This window comes from Medicago sativa, chromosome 4, assembly GCF_051527215.1.
Source record: "Medicago sativa cultivar Bolivia chromosome 4, Bolivia_mono, whole genome shotgun sequence".
Taxonomy (NCBI): Eukaryota; Viridiplantae; Streptophyta; class Magnoliopsida; order Fabales; family Fabaceae; genus Medicago; species Medicago sativa.
This window is the reverse complement of record NC_140752.1, coordinates 49,308,913-49,330,429: the sequence shown is the minus strand read 5'-3', so window position 1 is coordinate 49,330,429 and position 21,517 is coordinate 49,308,913. Positions and strand designations below refer to the sequence as shown.

General features: G+C 35.4%; 2 protein-coding genes and 2 pseudogenes across 2 annotated transcripts; 1 reads left to right on the top strand and 3 right to left on the bottom strand.

Annotated features, from left to right (window-relative positions):
* Nucleotides 1-1,450: 1,450 nt before the first annotated feature.
* Nucleotides 1,451-3,785, bottom strand: LOC146929550 (putative GPI-anchored protein At4g28100). Its single transcript, XM_085701417.1, has 2 exons — nucleotides 2,711-3,785; nucleotides 1,451-2,095 (listed from the first exon to the last, which is right to left on the bottom strand). Exons 1-2 carry the CDS (start codon nucleotides 3,347-3,349, stop codon nucleotides 1,781-1,783), a joined length of 954 nt encoding a protein of 317 aa, XP_085557543.1. The 5' UTR covers nucleotides 3,350-3,785; the 3' UTR covers nucleotides 1,451-1,780.
* A 7,853-nt stretch (nucleotides 3,786-11,638) lies between these two features.
* LOC146929549 (uncharacterized) lies at nucleotides 11,639-13,605 on the bottom strand (annotated as a pseudogene).
* A 4,169-nt stretch (nucleotides 13,606-17,774) lies between these two features.
* On the bottom strand, nucleotides 17,775-18,501 carry LOC146929548 (F-box/LRR-repeat protein 13-like; annotated as a pseudogene).
* A 1,022-nt stretch (nucleotides 18,502-19,523) lies between these two features.
* Nucleotides 19,524-20,210, top strand: LOC146929547 (uncharacterized). The gene has a single exon (XM_085707351.1). It carries the CDS (start codon nucleotides 19,524-19,526, stop codon nucleotides 20,208-20,210), a length of 687 nt encoding a protein of 228 aa, XP_085563477.1.
* Nucleotides 20,211-21,517: the final 1,307 nt, after the last annotated feature.

The window sequence follows — 21,517 nt, the reverse complement described above, 5'->3', positions numbered from 1 at the left end:
AACATTTTTTTTAAGTAACTTATAATAAAAAAGCAGGTGATAGAGAGTGTTGATATAGCTCCTCAAAATTTAAAATCAGTTTTTGTGTCAATATAATTTCTCATGTTACCAATTACTACTACTATCATTGGATTAACACAAAAAATAGAGTACTTGGAAGGAAAATACAAAACCATTGGACTAATAAAAAATGACAGACATTCAATGATTCATCCTTTGTTCTCGCATAAACTTGCAAAACCGCAATTGTACCCGTGAGTTCGTACTTGCAAGTTGTTTTATTCAAGTAGTGCATCTGCATCGATAATTTTTTCTTAACAATGCATAAGGCATCGAAATTTGTAAATTACTAGTATTTTCTGTCTAAATTGTTAATTTACACACTTGTTTAAGTAAGACGACCAACATACTCATTCATTGGGAGTTGCTCCTCCTTGAGGGTTCAACATTGTCACCATCTCAGCTTATACACTTGCTAGCCATTATTATGAGTAGTGATATTTAAACAACCATTTGAGACAACTCACTTATGCATCGAAATTTGTAAATTACTAGTATTTTCTGTCTAAATTGTTAATTTACACACTTGTTTAAGTAAGACGACCAACATACTCATTCATTGGGAGTTGCTCCTCCTTGAGGGTTCAACATTGTCACCATCTCAGCTTATACACTTGCTAGCCATTATTATGAGTAGTGATATTTAAACAACCATTTGAGACAACTCTTGTGACAACTTCTTTTTTCTCTCTTTTCATTGGTCAAAAACAATGAAGAGAGAAAAAGGAAGAGAAAGAATAAGAGTATAATCTGAGTATGAGAGAGAAAATTATCAAAAAATTGTCACAAAGTGGTTGTACAAATATCATTTCTCTTATTATAAGGTCAGTGTTAATCGGTGTTTTAGAGATAAACAACCAAAATAAGTAGGATTTTATAAACAAATGATAAAATTATTACTTGATCAAACGTCAAAATTTATATTTTTAAAACAACTTTTATTTATAAATTTTTTAACCATTACTTGTAAAACACCTGTTAACAAGATCTATAAATAAAAATGAAAGACAAAAGATTCCATTTCAATCATACTACAACGGCAAGCATCCAAAGAGAACATCCAAAGATAAAAATAGTTGTAGTTAAAAATATTGCATGCAAAATTTTACTTTTTAAATATATTGATTAATTAAAATATTTAATCTTTATTATATACAAAATACATTAATTATTCAATATATCTAAAAAAAAATGCGTATAATTGTGACCGGAAAAAGTACTCGCTCTATAAACAAAAAACTTACTAAAACTCATTAAGCAACATCTTCAATTTGAAAAATGTAATTTGATTAAAAATAATATGTTAAACTTTGATAACAAGTATCCGCTCATGAAAATGAAAAACACTCATAATAACTTCAACCTAACTTGTACTACTAATTATTAATAATTAATAACAATTAAAGATGGCAATGTATTAAGAAGAAATATATGACACCGATAAAAGCCTACCATTTTTGTTTTTTCTATCTAAAATGTGAGGTAATACTAATAACAGACATGAATAGTGGAATACTCATTATCTGTAATTTACAAGGCAACATAGAAAACCTCTTGTTACAAAACATCTTCCACTGCTGATTTTGTCCACTAGCCTAACTTCTTCACGTGACACAAGCATCCAAGAATTAGGCCAAAAGAGAAGAGGGACAAAAAGAGAGAGAGAAGAAGAGGATGGCACTGATAACCCAAAAAATTCAACTAAACAGTTACAACCTTTTTAAACAAAAGAACAAAATAACATGATTAAAGTTAATATAGTAGCCCATAATTTGGACGGCCAAGATGGAGCACGACCACTTTCAAATTGAAGTGAATCAACGGCTAATGGCATGTTCTCTTGATCAGGACTACACTTTGATTCATGTGGGTGTGCACTATACATCATTGCACGTAGAACTGCTGAAACGGTGGGTATGTATGTCGTTTTGTTCTTTGCTAGTAACCATGTTAAACCCATTAGTTCACAATCTCTGTTAAACATCTTCTTAACTCTTTCACTAGCTCCCTTTGTAGCATTTTTGTAACTCTTCACCTGTTTAAATAACCATGTCACGTTATTGATTATTCATAGTAAAGAGTGAAGTAAATGAAAATTAAAAAAATGCACTCATTTCACAATCACAAATTAAATTATTAAAAATATGAAAAAGGTTGTCATAATTGGCAAACTCATGTGGAAAGTCATTTTCTTATGTCAACATGAAAAGAATTAGCAATATATTTAAAGAAATGAAAAATTTGATGTGGTCCTTTTCCCTTATAGTTCTAATTTTACAATTAGAAATAAAGGGAGTTCTCAAAAGTTTCATTGTGCAAGGTTCAAAGGTCTTGGTAGCAATTCTATTCCAAGTTCCAAACATCAAACAAAAAAATGTGTTTCCTATTCTATTCATTTTTTCTTGTTAAAAAAAATGATAAAACAATTGCATTAGTATAAATTAATGATATATGATTTGTTGTAGATATTTTCAACCAAACAAAATTCCATTTCACCCAAAAAAATAACAAAGATTACACAGTGAATGAGTAAAACAAACCCAAAAAAACTAAACTAATAGAAATGGGGACAGACAATGTACCCACAAAATAAACACAACAAATATTATCCTAAGTTAATGATAATTTAAAGATAGTAAAAGTAAAGAACCTTTTGTAGGGCAGAGAGACATTTAGTGCAACCCTGATAAGAAGCATTACGACAATTATTTTCCAAGTTACGAACAGCAGCAGTTGGAGTAGCAGCAGCATTTTTATGCGAACCCGAAACATTAAACGCAGCAGAACAAGACAATGAGCTTATTTGATGTAACCTAATACCACAAAAACAAAGAATCGCATCACACGTTGCATTAGGTTGAGGGATTCGAATATTTCGACTCATAAGTGAGTCTTGTAAGGAATTTACGCATTTTTGTGAGTCATCAGGCATCATAGGAAGTTGTTCTCCTGTTGAGGATGGAGCCGAAGCATTATTTGCTCCGGCTCCGTTGTTGGTTATTTCAAGAGCCGAACGAGCGTGGGCGGCGAAAAGCCACGCGGCAAGAACCGGACAGCAACGACTGCGGTCTAGGTTTTTGCCGCACGCGGCTTTTACACCGCCGAAGAGCTCGTTGGAGAGGTCGAGTTTGCAGATTTGGGTTTGGGTTTGAACCGGGAATGCGGGGACTGTGTTGGAGGATGGGTATGAACCCGGTTGGACCGGTTGGGAGAGTAAACCGGCATGAGTGAAGAGTGGGAGTAGAAGAAGGAGTGAGGTGATGAAAAGGAAGGATTTGAATGATTGCATTTTGATTTTTGGGAGAAGATAAAGAAAAAGGAAAAGTGGTTTTGAGAGAGAGATTATTTGTGTTGGAGTTGAAGGAGATGGTGATGGGTGGAAAAAGATGAGCTTTTTGAGGGAGAAAGTGATTTTGGGTTTTGTTGAAAATTATAGGTTCTGAAAAGCAGAGAAGAAGGTGGTGTAGTGTAGTGTTTCTCTGGTTTTACTTTTTCTCTTGGATAAAAAGTAGACCCATGATTTGACTATTTTGCTTTTTTGTGTGGAAATAATACTACAGCATTGTTAAAGTACTATAGGCATGGGAAATGAAAGGGTGATGTGCTTAAAATCAACTTGGGTTACCTGTTATATGTTACTTAACCCATCTCACTGATTTCTGTTTCTTTGCATAGATAATGGTAATTTTTTTTGTTTGAAAATAGATAAAGGTTAGTCTAGTCACGACACTTTTAACTCTAAACATAAAATTATGTTAAGTAATTCTAACAACTAAAGCAATATAAAATTTTAGAGTGGTTTCTTTTTTCCTTATTTTAAGAGTTTATATAAGATAAATAAATATGTTTTTATGCATTATTTGTAAGCTTTTAAGGTAGTTTATGAAAAAACAATTTACGAGGATACAATTTTTGTTAGTGAGAGTTTATAAATTAAAATAAAAGCTTATTTATTTATATAAACTATTTTTTATAAGCTCCCCTAGCATATGTTTAATTTCAATTTTGAATATTTTATCTTTGATTTAGCATATGTTTGATTTCAATTTTAGATGGTTATAATTGGTTCTCCACATTGGATAATTTATTATATCATGTTTGGTTGATTTAACGTAGAACAGTTTTTGCTTAAAATAGAATTTGTAAGTTTTCTTCTAAAACTGATTTTTTTTAGAGGAGTTTTAAATTATTTGTTAAATCTATTTTTATAAGAATATATTACAACATAAATCATTTTACATTCAATTTACTTTTGTTTTAAATTTAATTTTTCACATTCAACTAACTCGAAATCAATTCTTGACATTGCAAAAATAAACATACACTTAAATTATCTTAACTCAATTGAATTGTTCTAATATATATATATATATATATATATATATATATATATATATATATATATATATATATATATATATATATACTTTATTTATAAGGAGATATTATATTTTGCCATAATCTTCTTAGAATTTTTTTGGTGGTGACCGGGATTTGAAACCCGGACCTTGCATAATTTTATGCATTGTCCAAACCAACTGAGTTAAGCTCACAAGGACATAATCTTCATAGAATAATTGGTATAATCCTATTGGCAATTGGGAAAAAAAATATTTAGAATTTATTATTTTTTTAGCATATATAAATATATATATATATATATATGAGACAGGATCCGTTGACACCAGGTGTCAACGGATTCGTTGACACCAAATCCTATCCGTCCAATTTTTTAATCCAACGGCTGACAATCAATCACACCATAACTAGAATGGGGTGTCTCCTACACCCTCCTCGTGTTTGAGGTTTTGATTCTTGGTTGATAGTATCAATTCTCTCTATTGCTAGCGGCCATTCAAAACATCAGTCTTATAACTTCCATTGCAACGAAATCTTAAAACTTTGTAGGAATGATAATCCATACTTTTCCTCCATTATAATATTCATTTGTCGTAATATGCTTGATTTTAAACATTAAAATTAGAATTGGGAAGTTGATCATATAAAATAAAATTAGGGAAGCCAATCAATAGAGAATATTGATAATAACAATGAAAATTGATAATCATGTTAACTAAAAAGTGAAGTTTGGTAAAGTTTTAAAATTGTGAGAAACATAATTACAAGTTATTCGCTTTTTCTGGACAAATCGATAAAAAGAAAGCATGCCTATCATATCAATATTTTAAGATAAAAACATTGAGAAATGTAATTACCACTTTTATTGTATTCTTTTACGGCTATGAAATTGAAATTAAGAAAAGTTATGATCAAACCATTTCTGGAAAAAATAAATAAATAAATACACAGGCATGAGTTCAGGAGGAGGAAGGTGTGGTTTCATTTATCTCCTAAAGAGTGTGCACGTGAACAACTAAAGCAAATAAATATGAGCCATTAAGATGAAAAATTGGACGGATAGGATCTGGTGTCAACGAATCCGTTGACACCAGGTGTCAACGGATCCTGACTCTATATATATATATATATATATATATATATATATATATATATATATGGGATTTGCTAGAACACACCCACTAGTTTTTATGTGGGAGTGTTTTAGCAAAGCTACACCTTAGGGTGTATTTAACCACTTTTTAGTTATTCACTTGCTAAAATACTCCTTCTAAAAAGTAAGTGGGTGTATCCTAGCAAACCCCTATAGGATTTGCTAGAACACACCCACTTGTTTTTGTTAGATGTGTTATAGCAACATACACCTTAAGGTGTATTTATTAACTTTTTAGTTATAACTTGCTAAAACACTCCCACATAAAAACTAGTGGGTGTGTTCTAGCAAACCCCTATATATATATATATATATATATATATATATATATATATATATATATATATATATATATATATATGTGTGATTTATAAGATCTCAGTGTAGTTTTTTTCTTCAATTTTAGCTTTTTAATAAAGGGCAACACTTATATTTGATTTATAATGATAATCTCAACTCAATACTCCGTAATTTACTTAAAAAAGTTAATTGATTATTGGTTTTAGATAATGATAATGAACCATAGTTGCAATCCAAATGTGAAAAGTAGGGTGCGGTCAGTGATCTCTCTCGATTCATGCGGTATGCTGACACTCCAATCTCACGAAATAAAGTAACCACACAATAATTTAAAATTGATAAAATAAAAGTATATTTGCTGTTTTTGAATATTATATGTGGATGTAGTTGGTAAAAGCTAAAGAACAAAAGGATTTTGACGATAAATAGAGAGATTCGTTTTGGGGTTGCACAAGGATACAGGGAGAGTAGGACGGGAGAGGGGGCAGGTTTTTGATATGAAAAAAAGATAAAGCTGTCCTATACTTTGTCAGCTTGTGTGAGTCCTTTCCATTTTGTATCAGTCTCTCTTTTCTCCTCAACTCTCTTGTTCCATTGTTTTGGTAATATTGGTGGGGGGTAAAACCTCTTGATGTGGGTCCTTGTTATGCTAGAGATGGTGGAAGTGTTTCATTTTTTTTATTTAAGGCAAATAACTTTTAGAATGCTAAAATAGTATCAATTAAATAATTAGAAATGATAAGTTGGGACATTCTTCATCCACAAATTATATAACTTGTTAATATGGCTAGATATATGCTAAGGATACATAGATGTTGAGGCATTAACAAAATAAATTTTAAATTACGATCAAACTAAATTCTTATAGTCAGCTCAAATCAAGATTCACTATTTTGAGTTCATCCAACTTCAAAAAAAGATATTTGTATGTGTTTACTCAAATCGACTGTTCGTGATTTCTGAAATAATCAATTCTACCACATGTTAACAAAACATTTGCGAGGCTGAAAAGACATTGAATTTAGTGATAGCCGTCAGAATCCTCCTACTTAAGCATTTTATGAAGTGAATCCTTCTCGAGCATTTTAACAAACATATAAGGTACATACAAACTTGAAGCAAATTATTCCTGAAAGCGGAAAAAATAAGCACAACAATGAAAAAAAACAGGAAAAGAAGAATAACAATTAAACAAAAAACAACCAAGAAGACATTGAATCTCAAACGAGTTGCCCATGGTGACTTTTGAAGGGGGTGCTAAGATGACTTTTCAATTTAGATGACAACCATAACAACGAAGTACGAGGCAATGGATGTGGTGGTGGGTGATCCTTCAAAGGAATGCACAAATCGGCGTCTACAATGCATTTCAGAAGGAAATGGCTTGGACTAGAAACGTGTTGGGTTGAAGGCAATTGAGGGGTGGAGACAATTTAGGATTAACAACGATTTGGGGTTGAAATTGAAATGGAGAGGCCGTTTTTAATCAAAATCAGTTTTTATCACCTCAAAACCAAATATGCATGTATCTATCACACCAATTCATTCAAATTAGTAGAAAAAAGATGACAATCCAGGTGGTTAAAAATTTGAAGCAAATATTAACTAGTGTCTCTGGGACACTTTGTCTTTGGGACACTAGTTATCAAAACCAAATTTAAAATCCCTAAAATAACAAGGACTATTCTTCAAAGTCATGCAAAATGTAAGGACCAAAAACATATTTAACCTAAAAATAATTGGGATCCACTAACTATCACATCAGCATTTCGTTGGAGAATTAACAACAGGGACTAATTTTGATAACGGAGATAAAATGTGAAGATTTTAAAAACATTTAATGAAATGTAGGGACTATTCTTCAAAGGAACGCGGTATGTAAAGATAAAAACATATTTAACCCAAAAATTTAATTAACTACCTATCTATCTAAACTGTTTTGACATTTAAAAATTGTGGCTAATGTTGTCTACAGATACATAATTTTTTTGTCAATATCTCCATAAACCTTAATTAATGTTTGATATATATATTAAAATTACGGCAATGTGCATTAATTTTTTAAAAGTTACATTTTATAAGTTATGTAAAATCACTAGACCATGATTCTAACACATCAATGGTGATATCAAAGATACATTAAAATTTATTTTAATTGTAAATACTAATAGATTGTGCCAAATCCATTACAATCTTAATTTATGTCAAGTTTAATGGGGTAATAGTCATTTTAGTCCCTGAATATGTAATGATTAGTCATTTTAGTCATTCATTGTATCCAAAATTTTAAAATAGTCTCTGATTGTGCATTTTGTTAGTCAAAATAGTCTTTGACACTAAAATAACCTCTCAATGTTCACAATAACTCTTTTCATATAGGGACTAATAAACATGTACTTATAAGGATTGATATGACAATAAGTAAGTATATTGAAGGACTAATCTGACAATAAGTAAGGATTGATACATTGAAGGACTATTTTGACTACTCATTACAATTTCAGCGGCCAAAGTGACTATTACCCCAAGTTTAATCGTTCTAGTCAACTCAGCACCAAAGAGTGTGTGTACGCTGACATAATGTAATCTTCAGAGTATTTAGCTTTACTTGTTATGGAGTCCTGCATGGCAGCCAACTAAGGCCATTTTCATTTATTTTTTTCTTCCAAAGATAACATAATTTAAACACACACAATTGCTTCAATCAATAAAATAAAAAACATGAACAATTGATGGGAGCTAATATGGACAAAATTAATCTTCCATTCACATGGAATTGTCCAGCCCCATTGCTTGTTTTATTTTCTTTTCAACACTACTATTTATACAAATCAGCATTATTTTGCAACCATTTTTAACAATGAAAACAAACTTTATTAATTATTACAGCTAATATTCGTTTCGTCTATGCATATTCCATTTACACTAGAAGACAAAGTATAGCACGATGCAACGTCCAATGAGAACAAGAAGAAGAGAGATAGGGGCATTATTAGTTTAAAGGACAAACACAAAGTGTCAACCAAAAGAAAATTGTTCCCTCAAAAAGTAGTTGCTTTGGGAAAAACTTCTAAACTCCTTTTCATGCCCTCAATAATCTGGTCCCTTTACGTCTTTGTTGGGGTCACATAATTCAAAATCATGCCGTGGAAAAAGGAGGGATCAATGCTTTTAGTAGGTACATATTTCATATTCATAGTATAATTCAATAGAAAAAAATAAGTATAAGGTTAGGTTCCAAAAGGAAGGTGGTTAGCTACATCGTGTTGGTATTTGAGCTCCAAAAGTAGAAGGAAAAAGGTGCAATCATGGTGTTTCAAATTTCAAATTGAGGTTTCTGGGCCCAGAGATGCACCTTCCAACTCATAAAACTGCTGGGTTTTTGTTTGAGTACTACTAATTAATGATTAGTGCATCATTCGTGTTAGAGGAGTGTTGATAGACACCATTTTTTTTTTACAATAAACATCCTATTTCTAACTTTTTTTTTTAACATCTATTGTTTTATTGGATGAAATTAACATGTCTCATAATTTTAAAATGAATTTCATATAAGGTGGTGAGATTATGAAGTAGTAAATTATCAGTGGAGCAAAAAAAATTGATCTAGGAACTAAATTTTCTAAAAAATTATCTTAAAAATAGTCGTAGCAGTCAAAACAATAAAGTTTGTACACCATATCAAGGTGGCGTTTAGTGTACCCAAGCAAAAGAGTTGTGTATCATAAACAAGTTGTGTAAAGTGTTGTTGAAAATTGATTTGGACCGTTGATATGATATTATTATATATCAACGGTCGAGATCTATTATCTGCAACCTTTTGTGACCTGTTGTTGAGATATAATGAACAATAAACGTGACCCCAATTAATTTGTCAATGCTACACAAGTTTTACACTTCATTTCTTAATTTGTGCATGCTACACAAGTTTTACACTTGTGTAGGCTAAATGCCACCCCATATCAAAGGTATTGCACTTGTTTGTTTTCACAAGTTTTACACAAAGGTCTGAAAGTCCTTTCAACTTTGCAAAATGAGAACCACCTCGAACATTTCAAAAATAATTCTGAAGCTCATGGCGCACCGCCACTTCCGGCATGCGCTTAAAATCATTTGGATAATGCTCAATCATTCTTAATAATTTGTCCACTTAAAAAGCTACAAATTATGATGTTGGACTCAAGCATGCAACACATTGTACAAGTTCGATATTCTCTTCATCAAATCTAGCATTGATCTCCTACAATTACAAATCTCCAATACTAAACAAACAATCATGCTTATGATGAAAATTAAGGACACTTGAATCTTGTCGCCTAGCTTTCTTCCGTTGCACATATGCAGCATCAATATCAGGTACATCAATATCAGGTACATCTCCCTAGGGTGTCTATAATTTTTTTAAGAACCCCTGGGGGTATAGGTATGACTTGTTCCTAAGTTAACCTCCTCCGAGCCCCCCAAGCACGAGCCTTTGAAAAAGAGCGAAGAGGTTTGTGCCTTTCTGATGGGCATTCTCATTTTTGCAGGGCGAAAGATTCCAAGGCGAGCTCTTGGATCTTTCTCGCAGATCCAAGGGTTCAGATCTCATGACTCTTCAATGGCAATGACATGTCTGAATCGTTGTTTTTGTCTCCACGTGTCTCCAATCGTTTGTTAGGACGACACGTTTTTCGAGGTGACCTAGTTTTAATTTTCTTTAAACGCCTTTTCCCCAATTTTCTGTTTTCAGTTCTGGTCTTTGTGTTTCGAAACCCTACCAAATTCGCTTAGCTGCTTTTCTTTGATCTCTCAAATTCCAGCCTCCAAGCTTTCCAGGTACTTCCTCGTTTTCGTTTCTCTTTAGTTTTAATAACTCTTTCGTTTTTAGCTTTTAGCGATGGTATTGATTAGGGATTGCGACGAGTCAGGTAGAGTGGATTTCTCCTACTAATTCTGAGGAAAGGGATAAATTAATTGCTTGAAACATACAACACGTCCTAACAGAGTGATTGATTGGGAAGTTTACGAACTAGGAATGGTGATAGACTTTTTGGTGAGATTTCAACTGATGGTGATAGTGGTAGTAGTTGCGGCTCTGATAGTGATTGTGTTTTCCTCTATTCTACTCCGGGGCCAGTTCAGGGACAAGAGATTTGTCATTTCGTTTGTGATGAAGAGATCGAGTCGGTTGGTGAGATGGAGTCATTTTCTGATGAAGTTCTTAATACGGCGTCGTTATACACTGAGATTGGGAATATTAACTTCATTAGGAGTGTGAGGGATATCTCGTCTACCAGACATGAGGAAGATGTAGAACTGATGCCCTGTGATGAGGGCGAGAGTGTGTGTACTCAACATCTTGAGGGCGGCGAGGTATACTACATGTATGCGGCGATTTCGGAAGAATTTGGAGTGCAAATCCCTTTTAATGCCTTTGAGATGAACGTATTAAAAATTTTGAATGTGGCGCCTTCACAAATTCGCCCTAATAGTTGGGCGTTCATACATGGTTTCGAGATTCTCTGTAAGGCATTCGAGATTGAGCCTTTACTTGGTCCTTTTCTATATTTCTATGGGACCAAAGATGTGAATAAGGGGACCTGTGTGTCTATTAGCGCCCATCCTAGTAAAAAACTCTTTCCCCCTACGCTTCTAACTTTAAGAAGGATTGGAAGGATACTTTTGTCAAGGTGAAGGGAGCGCCGAATTGTGCAGTTGCCTCTGTCTTGATCGAAGGAGAGCCAAAGTTTCATTTGAGTTATTTGTGTTGGACCCCTGTTCTTTTCACCACATTGTTCTTCCCATGTTGCACATTCTTGTGGGTCGACTGAACCCATTTTTGGTTTGGTGCATAAGGGAACAAAGTTTTTCCCTGACCACTTTGATTGACATAATTGGTGGTCGAAGGGTTATTGAAATATAACTCTTTGTAAAAGAAAACTTAGGTCTATGATCTGCAGACCATTTCCCCCTTTTCTTAGGTTTCGGGATAGAACCTTCGAGGCCTTTAATTGCCTCTTTGTCAAACACAGCACTACATCTGGGGCAGAGCATTACCTCAGAATTATTCAGCTTGCATCGATTGAGGAGGTTAATCAATTCTTCTTCAGTTGTAGGATAGGTTGTCTTTAACTTCTCGTTGAACTGACGCTCTGGAGCAGTCTCCTCGACGTGTTCTGCATCTTTCGTGATGTCCACCATTTGACATTCTGCAACTTCGGTTTCTGCTTCCACTTCTGCTTCGACAGAAAGGTTCTCGACAGCATCAATGATTGCTTCGACCATATTGCAGCCTGCAATGTCAGTGTACATCATGCTCGCATCTTTCAAGGGATCAGAGTCTACTTGCATTTGAGGCTTTGGCTTGTTTCCAAACTTCAGTCTGCCTTCATTAAGACCCTTATGAACCAAATCCCTGAAAAGGGAACATCGAGAGGTGTTATGTCCCATGAAATTATGATATTTACAAAAACCTCTTTCCTGACGTTGTTCTAGTGGTGGGATCTTTACATCCTTAGGAACTACCACTTGACCATCAGCAACTAAGAGATCATAAATCTCGTCGCATTTGGTTACGTCGAACATATATGTCTTAGAGACATATCTTTCATTGCTTGTTTCGACATGATTATTCCCATCGGAGGGCCTCAACGATTTACACGTATAAGGGGGCCCAGGTTTCAACTCATCAATATCAACCTCCTTTATTTCGACATCACTAAAGGCTATGTCAAATACTTGGTTGCTTTCTTCTGATGCGATGTAAGCAACCTTTTCTTTCCTGAAATGTTTCTGAGTTCTGGCTTTTTCAGCCTTTAGTCTTTCGATATGTTGAACTCTATCGGCCAACTGGGCCATATCTCTCAAGTGTTGAGTGTCGAGCTTCTTCGTGATGGAATAATCTAGGCCACCAGCAGCCATTTCGACTAACTCATGTTCGAGCACTTGAGTGAAACATCTTGCCTTTAACAATATGAATCTATAGACTCAGTGGAACTTCTCTTAACACTCGCCAATTACTTTAGACTGATCTTCAATTGGACCATGTAAAATTGTTCGTGGAATAACCTTTCCAATTCAATCCAATGTTGGATCGAATGCGGTGCAAGAGTAGTAACCCATGTGAAGGCATTCTTTGTTAGAGAATTGGGGAAGAATTTCAACCTCAAATTCTCATCATTTGCTAGGTCTCCTGCCTCCATCAAATATCTTGCGATATGTTCGATAGTGGACTCACTGGTATCCCCTGCAAATTTAATGAACTTAGAAATTTTATAACCCCTAGGAAGTTCAGATTGTAATACCAATTCCGACAAAGGAGAAACAAAGTTTGGCCTATGAAGGTCAATGTTTAAACCATTTTGAGTCATTATGTTTTTGACCAAATTGGCTATATTGTTATGTGCTCCTATGTTTTGTTGTCGGACATTCCGAACAACTTCATCGGCATTATCATTTCGATCTATCAAGATCACTTCAGGTTGACCCTATATTACTGGTTCGAGTGGTTGGGGTTGAGGCACAGGTTGTTGCCTATAAACCATTTGTTCAACTAATCACAACGGTTGTTGATTTTATATTTGTGTGGTAGGTTGGTAAACCGGTTGTGGGGGTGCAAAGAAATCTACTATTCTCCGCATTTGTGTGGTTAAAGCTTGGTAACTCCGGTTTGTGTCCCTTATCAAATGATTAAACACGGTACCATTTTGTTGCGTTAACAAATTAACCATTTCATGGTTACTCTCTTCCATTTGTTGTCTCAACAAATTCATCGAATCTGTTGTTAATGGTAGAGTATTTCGACCAAAAATGTTAGAACTTGAGGGACTATGTACGTTGTGCATTGCGAACGGATTTGCTTGGTCTGAAAAAACGGAAGCACTATTATCTACATTTGCCATCATCGAAGTTGGCATACCATACAGTTGTTCCCTCGAAACGTTCTGTATATTTACATTTCGATCATCAGATCTAGGCCTATTCGAATGAGCACTAGAACTTGGCATGCTGGTAGTCAATGGAACACCAGCGGTGAATGAGGGTATAACGGTTCCCATTTCTGGTCGTGTCATTTGAGTGGACGTAGAAACGGTCGAAGGAGCGGTTACTCCCATGTCCGTCGAGCCTGGCATAGCCATGGTTGCCCCCACAGGGGTCGACACATTTAAATCTCCTAAAGGAGAGGTCGCTTGTAAAGGTTGTGCTTGTGAAGATGATTCTAAAGAGGATGAACTGGCACGAGCCATAAATTTACCACTTCTCAAATGCATACACAAACAATCTTGGTGTTTTTAGCAATAAAGTTACCCGAAAATAGTAACAAAATTCTAAAAACGGATCTCTTCAAAGAGATGGGTTTTTGAAAAAGTTTTTGTAAACGGTTTTTTTGATTTTGAAAAAGTTTTTGAAAATCAATTGCACAAATTGGGTCCCACAGGGCGTGCCAATTTGTTTACCTGTGATTTTGGCAAACAGGGGCTAGTTCTGATTATTACAAGCGAGATCAAACTAGAAATCTCAAGACCATTGTGCAAAGGTTTTTTTAGAGGAAAAGGTTTGAAAAAAGGCCACGAAATGAACTCAGGTTGCTTAGAGAGCAGGACGGGTTTGAATGAAAAAACACTGTCACTCGACAGGTTTGATAATGCGATAAAAAGGCTTAAAATAAATCAAGATAAAAGTAATTTTACGCACGTAAACTCAAGGAAAAGGTAAAACGCAAATGCATTAAAATAAAAGGGGTGGTCTATAAATCAGTTTGCAAACATTCTGTATAACTCATTTCCCTAGACGCCGGTAGTTTGAGTGTTGTAGAATTATGTATATGATTTGCGACCTACTTTCCGGCTTGGAAACTACTATTTATACTAAAAAACTAGATGGCGAACCACTAACTCCATGATCAACACTTATTCCATCTTGGAAAACCACTTGCCCCATGTTTTCCACTAAAAGGAAATCGCCTATTTGCTTGAGATCGTGCTTTCCCGCCCTTTTGCTTGTCTTCGAAGTGAAACTGCTCTTTCAGCCTTACTTCGTCGAAACTCCAATTATGCGCCTTAGGCTTAAAGCTTCGTCGAGATTCTCCAATTAAAATAAGAAAACTTCTTCGATTCCTGCAAAGTAAAAAGGTCAAACAAATATCGACCATATTAAATGATCCTGTCAAATTTATAGGCAAACAGCGCCTTAGGCGGCTTAGATCGTCCCGACGACTTTGTGGGCTCAGGGTCTTCATGATTCGGCGCCTTTGGCGGCTCAAATTTTTCTGGCGGCTTAGATCATCGCGGCGACTTTGTCGGCTCAGGGTCTTCATGATTCGGCACCTTAGGCAACTCGAATTTGTCTGGCGCCTTAGGCGGCTCAGATCGTCCCGACGCCTTAGGTGGCTCAAGGTCTTCATGATTCAGTGCCTTAGGCGGCTCAAATTTATCTGGCGCCTTAGGCGGCTCAGATCGTCCCGGCGACTTTGTCGGCTCAGGGTCTTCATGATTCGGCGCCTTAGGCGGCTCGAATTTATCTGGCGCCTTAGGTGGCTTAGATCGTCCCAGCGACTTTGTCGGCTCAGGGTCTTCATTTGTTTGGTGATGTTGAGAATTTATTTGTCGAATAGTACAGTTCCCTCGATTGTAGATTTCCACCCCGTTAGAGCCTTTGAAAAGGTTGGCGTTTAGGGTGCCTAGTCGATTGTAGATTTCTGTGGATATTGTAGTAGTAACACCTGAACAAAATAACAAACAAAAATGACAAGGTATTTTTAGAAAGTAGGGTGCCTCGATAAAAAACATGCAAAACAAATGGTGGGATCGTTGCTTCTACATTTCATTCTGGCATGTTGTTTGGTGAGTTCTTCATTTAAATCTTGCCCTCAGTGGGTTTGTTTGCCTCCCAAACTTTATCTAAAATATAACGCTACTTCCAAATTTCCAAAATAAAGGAGTCTTAATCATACTCAATCTTATTTAATGAGAACTAATTACTCGTTGTCTTCTCTTATTAACTCGCCCATATTTTCTACTTCACTTCCTATTCTTTTCATTCTCTTACTAACCTTCTTACTTGATTATCTTGTGCTTTTAATACTTTTCTTTCTTCTATTAGATTGGAACTGAGTCTTCCTACTACTTTTCTTAAATCGAAATTCACTACTTCCTAATTAAACTAACTCGCCCACTTCGTCCCTCTTATTTTATACTCCCTCGTTTTCTCCTACTAACTTGAAGTTTAACTTGCTTGATATTTTATTTTCTATGTCTTTACTTCTTCCTATCAAGTCGGAACTAAGTCTTCTGTTCAATTTTATTCTTCTACGTGGGTCTGGCGCTATTAATCCATTATTTATATTTTTACTAAGCAGTTAGTTCAGTTCGCAAAGTAAATTGTACATGAAAGGGGTTCCCAGGAAAGGGAGGTGGGTCAGTTGGAACTCTTAAATACCAAGACTTTCCTTGCCAGAATCCCTTGTATGTGACCTTTTAACAATACTGCACTTAACCTTTGCCACGAGGTACCTAGAGTAGTATTTTTAGCTTGGTCCTTACCTCTTGTGTTTTACTCATCTTTCTTTCTCTATTAAATTGTAACTAAATCACCACCCAAAAAAAATTGTAACTAAATCGCACAACGAGAATTAATAGCAAGTAAAACAAGTTAAGTTAAAGCTAATTGCCCATAACTAAGTATCCACATATTATGTATGTACACCGAAAAAACGATTGCAAAATAAACAAAATCGATAAGAGCCTTCAAAAAAGCCTGAGGACTTAAAGTTGAAAGAAATTGTGGTTGATTTATTTTTGCTACGTATATTTGGATAGCTTTACAAAATGTATGTATCAAAACAATTTAGATGTGTAAATAATCTTCAACGAAAATTCTTTTTCAAATTAAAGTTGTAAAATATTGTCTCGAAATATACTGAGCAAAAAATCTGCTTCAAATCAAATATTGTTTCAAAATATGTTGAGTAAAAACATTTCTTCAAATCAAAAAGTATAAATATATTTTCTCAAAATATAGTAGACAATAATTTTTTTCAAATCAAAAAGTACTCGTCTACTTAGACGCAGCCCATTACGAGCCGTCACCGATCCTAATACTCCCTCCGGTCCTATTTACAAGAAACAATTTACTTTTTAGATACATTGAATAATTTATGCATCTAGACTAGAATCTAAACCAAATGCATAATTTATCTAATGTATCTAAAAAGTCAACTGTTTCTTATAAAAAGGACCGGAGGGAGTAGTATGGCAGGGATTTAGCACTTATATACCAGCGTTTGTTAATGATATGAGTCTCTTTCTTTCTTTTTTTTTGGATGTTTCGTTACAAGTTAAGTGAAGCAAAAGAAATATTTATACTGCAATCAATCGTGGTAATAGAGAATTTTATCAAAGCTGAAAATAAACACAACATACACATACCTCTCTGCTTCAATTAGGAACTTTGTATGGAATTAAACCACTACTTGTGGGTTTCTATCTTACATGCCTACACCTCTTATTTCCATAGAGTAATATATCACACCATATCTATCATGGTAATTGGTAGGTAGCTCGGAATTTCACAACAAGGGGCAAACATTAGTACACAATAAAACTAAATTACTTGTCTCAATATCATGATCAATAATTAGGATTAGAAATAAAACCACGTAACCAGCATACCATGCGACATGGGATTTGACAATAACAACGATTTTATAATCCAATTTCCACGGTATAATCGGGTCAAGATCCTTTCCATTATAAATTTCTCCATTTGTTGCAATTTGGAGAGAGATAGACACAAAAAATAAATGGTGGGTCCCATCACTAAGTGGGTCTCACCATCATTAATTATTTTGTACTTTTTATGTGTCTTTATCTCTCTAAATGGAACAATGGAGAGGATTTTGACCCGGTATAATCGAATTAAATTATATCATATTTATGAACTCTAAAACATATGCATCTAAATTTTCTAGAATTGGACATCCGGCCAAAAGCAACACAAAATCTCGAGCATTTATAAATGTACACTCCACTAAACGAAGGATTTTGAGGGAGGGGAATGGAAGAAAACCCCTTCACTGTGAACCCACAAATTTCGAAAACAACAAGGGTCCGACAACTGAGAATGCTAATAGGCAATTTGAGATTATCATGAACCCCTGCACTGAATTCAAGACGTTCAACTCCGCGTTGTACCACAACATTGATCCATTTGATGAATTTGGGAAAGCCAAGATGATCAAGATGAGGATCATTATACCAAATGCCAAGGATGCAACTCTTGATGGAATTACGTGCTAGCAAAACAGAGTAGACAAACTCGTTAAAGAGAAAATAGGCTTCTCGGTCATTCACCACGATGTTCCTAAAGTAGAGAGTTGGAACTGATAGCCAGAGATCCGTCCACCTCTTTGAAAGGATGCTGGTGGAAACAGCCTGTTTGGTTGGGAGAAAAGAGAGAATATGGCAGAGGACAGCGTCTTGTAAACTGCTGATCCAATCGATTGATGGCGCCATTACTAGAGTAGTAAATTTGAAATTTCTGCAAAATTCAAAGCAACCAAAATGCTTGGTTTCAGCACAACAACAAAAAAAAAACACTAAATTTGTGCTACAAGATTTACTACATAAACACCACAACTGAAAGCAATGAGATTACACGTTAATGTGTAGACAAGAAAGGAAACTGATCAAGAGATAATTACAATTGCACTGAATTTATTTACTGCTTATATCCCAATAAATTATTTCTAAAATAAAGTTAAATTATTTTTGTACATGTTTTAAGCTGTTTTCATAAGCTGAAAAACATGCCATAAGCTGTGTTGAAAAGTTCTTCAAAACGATCTAGCAAAACTTATGCGATTAGATTAAATCAAAAAAGCCAATACAAACAGGTGTAATTAAGAACAAGTTATTTATACTCACAGGAGGGTTAAGTAAGGATGGCATAAATTTTCCACTTTCAAGATAACTATCCAACGGCAGAGACGCAGTGACAGAAGAAGGAATCGGACGAGAGAAGAAGAGATTGCAAACTGCGGCGTCTTTTATACGTTAGGGCTTCTGATATAATTTTATAGGAAACATAATACTATATAACCTTCTTATTTAACATCTAACACACTCCTACTCTAAATATTGAAAAAATCTACACCCGCACCATGTGAAAATAGAAATTCTCTGACAAAATCAGGGTTGGGTTTGAAATTTATGTTGCCATGCCAATTGATCTTATACTGATTAAAAAGAAAAAGAGGTTAAATTGGTTTTCTCTCCGGATTGTGAGAGCTTGTTTGTTCTCTCCTAGGGTTTCACTGCCATCACCCAAGTGAGAGCTTGTTGTTTTGATCAGATTGTTTCTCAACCTTGATCACTGTTCTATTTGTTCTCCTAGTGCCTCGACCGGTTAGTTTTTTCAATTTCAATTCCATGCATATTAGTTTTTGCCAGCTTCCAAAGAATTGAGATGATGAATTCAAATTGTATTATGTCAGATTCTTGTGACTCATGATTACATGGTAGTTGGATGGAGTGGTTGGTAATTGTTGAATTATGATGTTTTGGTAGTGGAGTTCAATTACGACTCTAATTGTTTGGATGTTGCTACTACTGATTTCTAAATTTGCTTCCAAAAAGGGATTGATCATGAAGATGTTTAGTTGTCGAGGAAAATGAGCCTGATAAGTTGGAATTGCAGGGGTTTGGGTAGCCCGAATGCAATTCCATATTTAAAGTACCTAGTTCGGCACTTCAATCCGAACCTCTTATTTTTAAGTGAGACGTTAGTCCACCGAAATAAAATTGACGAATTACGTTACTTGCTTGGTTTCGATTTTTGTTTCTCTGTTGATCGTGTTGGCAGAGGAGGTGACCTTGCTTTATTTTGGCGCTCCTCTTTTAATTGTCAAATTGCAAACTATTTGCACAATCATATCTCTGTTGATGTTGTTGATCCTATACATGGTTTGTGGAGTCTCACGGGTTACTACGGGTACCCTGAAGGGGGACGCAGACGACTTGCGTGGGATTTCCTCCGTCAACTGTGTAATAACTTTTCAGGTCCTTGGTGCATTCTCGGTGACTTCAGTGACATTATGGATGCAAGTGAAAAAAGAGGAAGGAGTTTGCGGCCTAATTGGTTGATAAATGCGTTTTGTCAAGCAGTCCTCAATTCTGGCTTGATGGATATCCCAGTTGAGGGATACCCGTTCACATGGTTTAAAAGTCTTGGTTCACCTTCTGCAGTGGAGGAACAACTTGATAGAGCTTTGTCTAACAATGGCTGGTTCAATCTTTTCCCCATGGACATGCTAGAGAATCTTGCAGCCCCGTCGTCCGATCATTACCCATCCTGTTGAATGGAACCCCTGTGCAGCGGCCTTATTCCCACAAGCGTGGTTTTCGTTACGAAAATGCTTGGCATGCTGAACCGGGTTTTAAAGAAATCGTGACTGATGCATGGCACTTGCACAGTGCACATTCGATTATTCTAGACTCACTGAATGCGCAGCTGATATGAAAACATGGAGCAGAGATCATTGTAACAAGCTGAAGTCAGGCATTGAAGAATGTAGGCGTAAAATCCAAACCATTAGGCTGAGTAGCACAGGCCTCGACCAAGATGAAATTGTTAATTTAAGGAAGAAAATGAGCAGACTGCTTTATCAGGATGATGCATATTGGAGACAACGTGCTAAGGTTCATTGGTATAGAGACGGAGACCGTAATACTATATTTTTTCACGACTTTGCCACAGCAAGGAAGAAGGTTAATCGGATTTTATCTCTCAAGGATGATTCAGGTAACAAGGTCTCTGATAGTCAAGGAATGTGTGGTGTTGCAAAAAATTATTTTTGAATCTATTTTAGAAACATAATAATGTTGCGGACCCTGTCACTCAATTTATTTATCAGTCTATTTTTGATGAGGACAATGTGTTACTTACTGCACCTTTCACTAAGGAAGAATTCCGGGTTGCGATTTTCTCTATGCACCTGGATAAATGCTCCGGGCCAGATGGCTATAGTCCGGGTTTTTATCAAAATTTTTGGAGTTTATGCAGCGATGAGATCTTCAAAGAGTGTTGTGCTTGGTTGGACATAGGTGCTTTCCCACCCTATTTGAATATGACGAATATCACACTCATACCGAAAGGAATCTCTCAGACAACCATGAAGGACTGGCGGCCCATTGCCCTTTGTAACGTGCTTTATAAGCTTGTGTCTAAGGTGCTTGCCAATAGACTCAAGTTGATTCTTCACAAGTGCATTTCTGATAGCCAGTCAGCTTTTGTCCCTAATAGATCTATTTTTGATAATGCGATGGTTGCCATTGAAGTAATCCATTTTATGCAAACGAAAACTAAAGGTAATGATAAATTTGTTGCTCTGAAACTTGATATTAGTAAGGCTTATGATAGAATAGATTGGGACTATTTGAGGGCAGTGATGACGAAGATGGGCTTTTATGAAAAATGGATTCAGTGGATGGTCATGTGTGTTGAATCGGTTGATTATAGTGTTCTTGTTAATGGGGAGCATGTTGGTCCGGTTATTCCAGGGAGAGGTCTCAGACAAGGTGATCCGCTCTCTCCGTACCTCTTCATCATATGTGCAGAAGGACTTTCCTCCTTAATTCAGGAGGCTGAGTATAGTGATACCATATC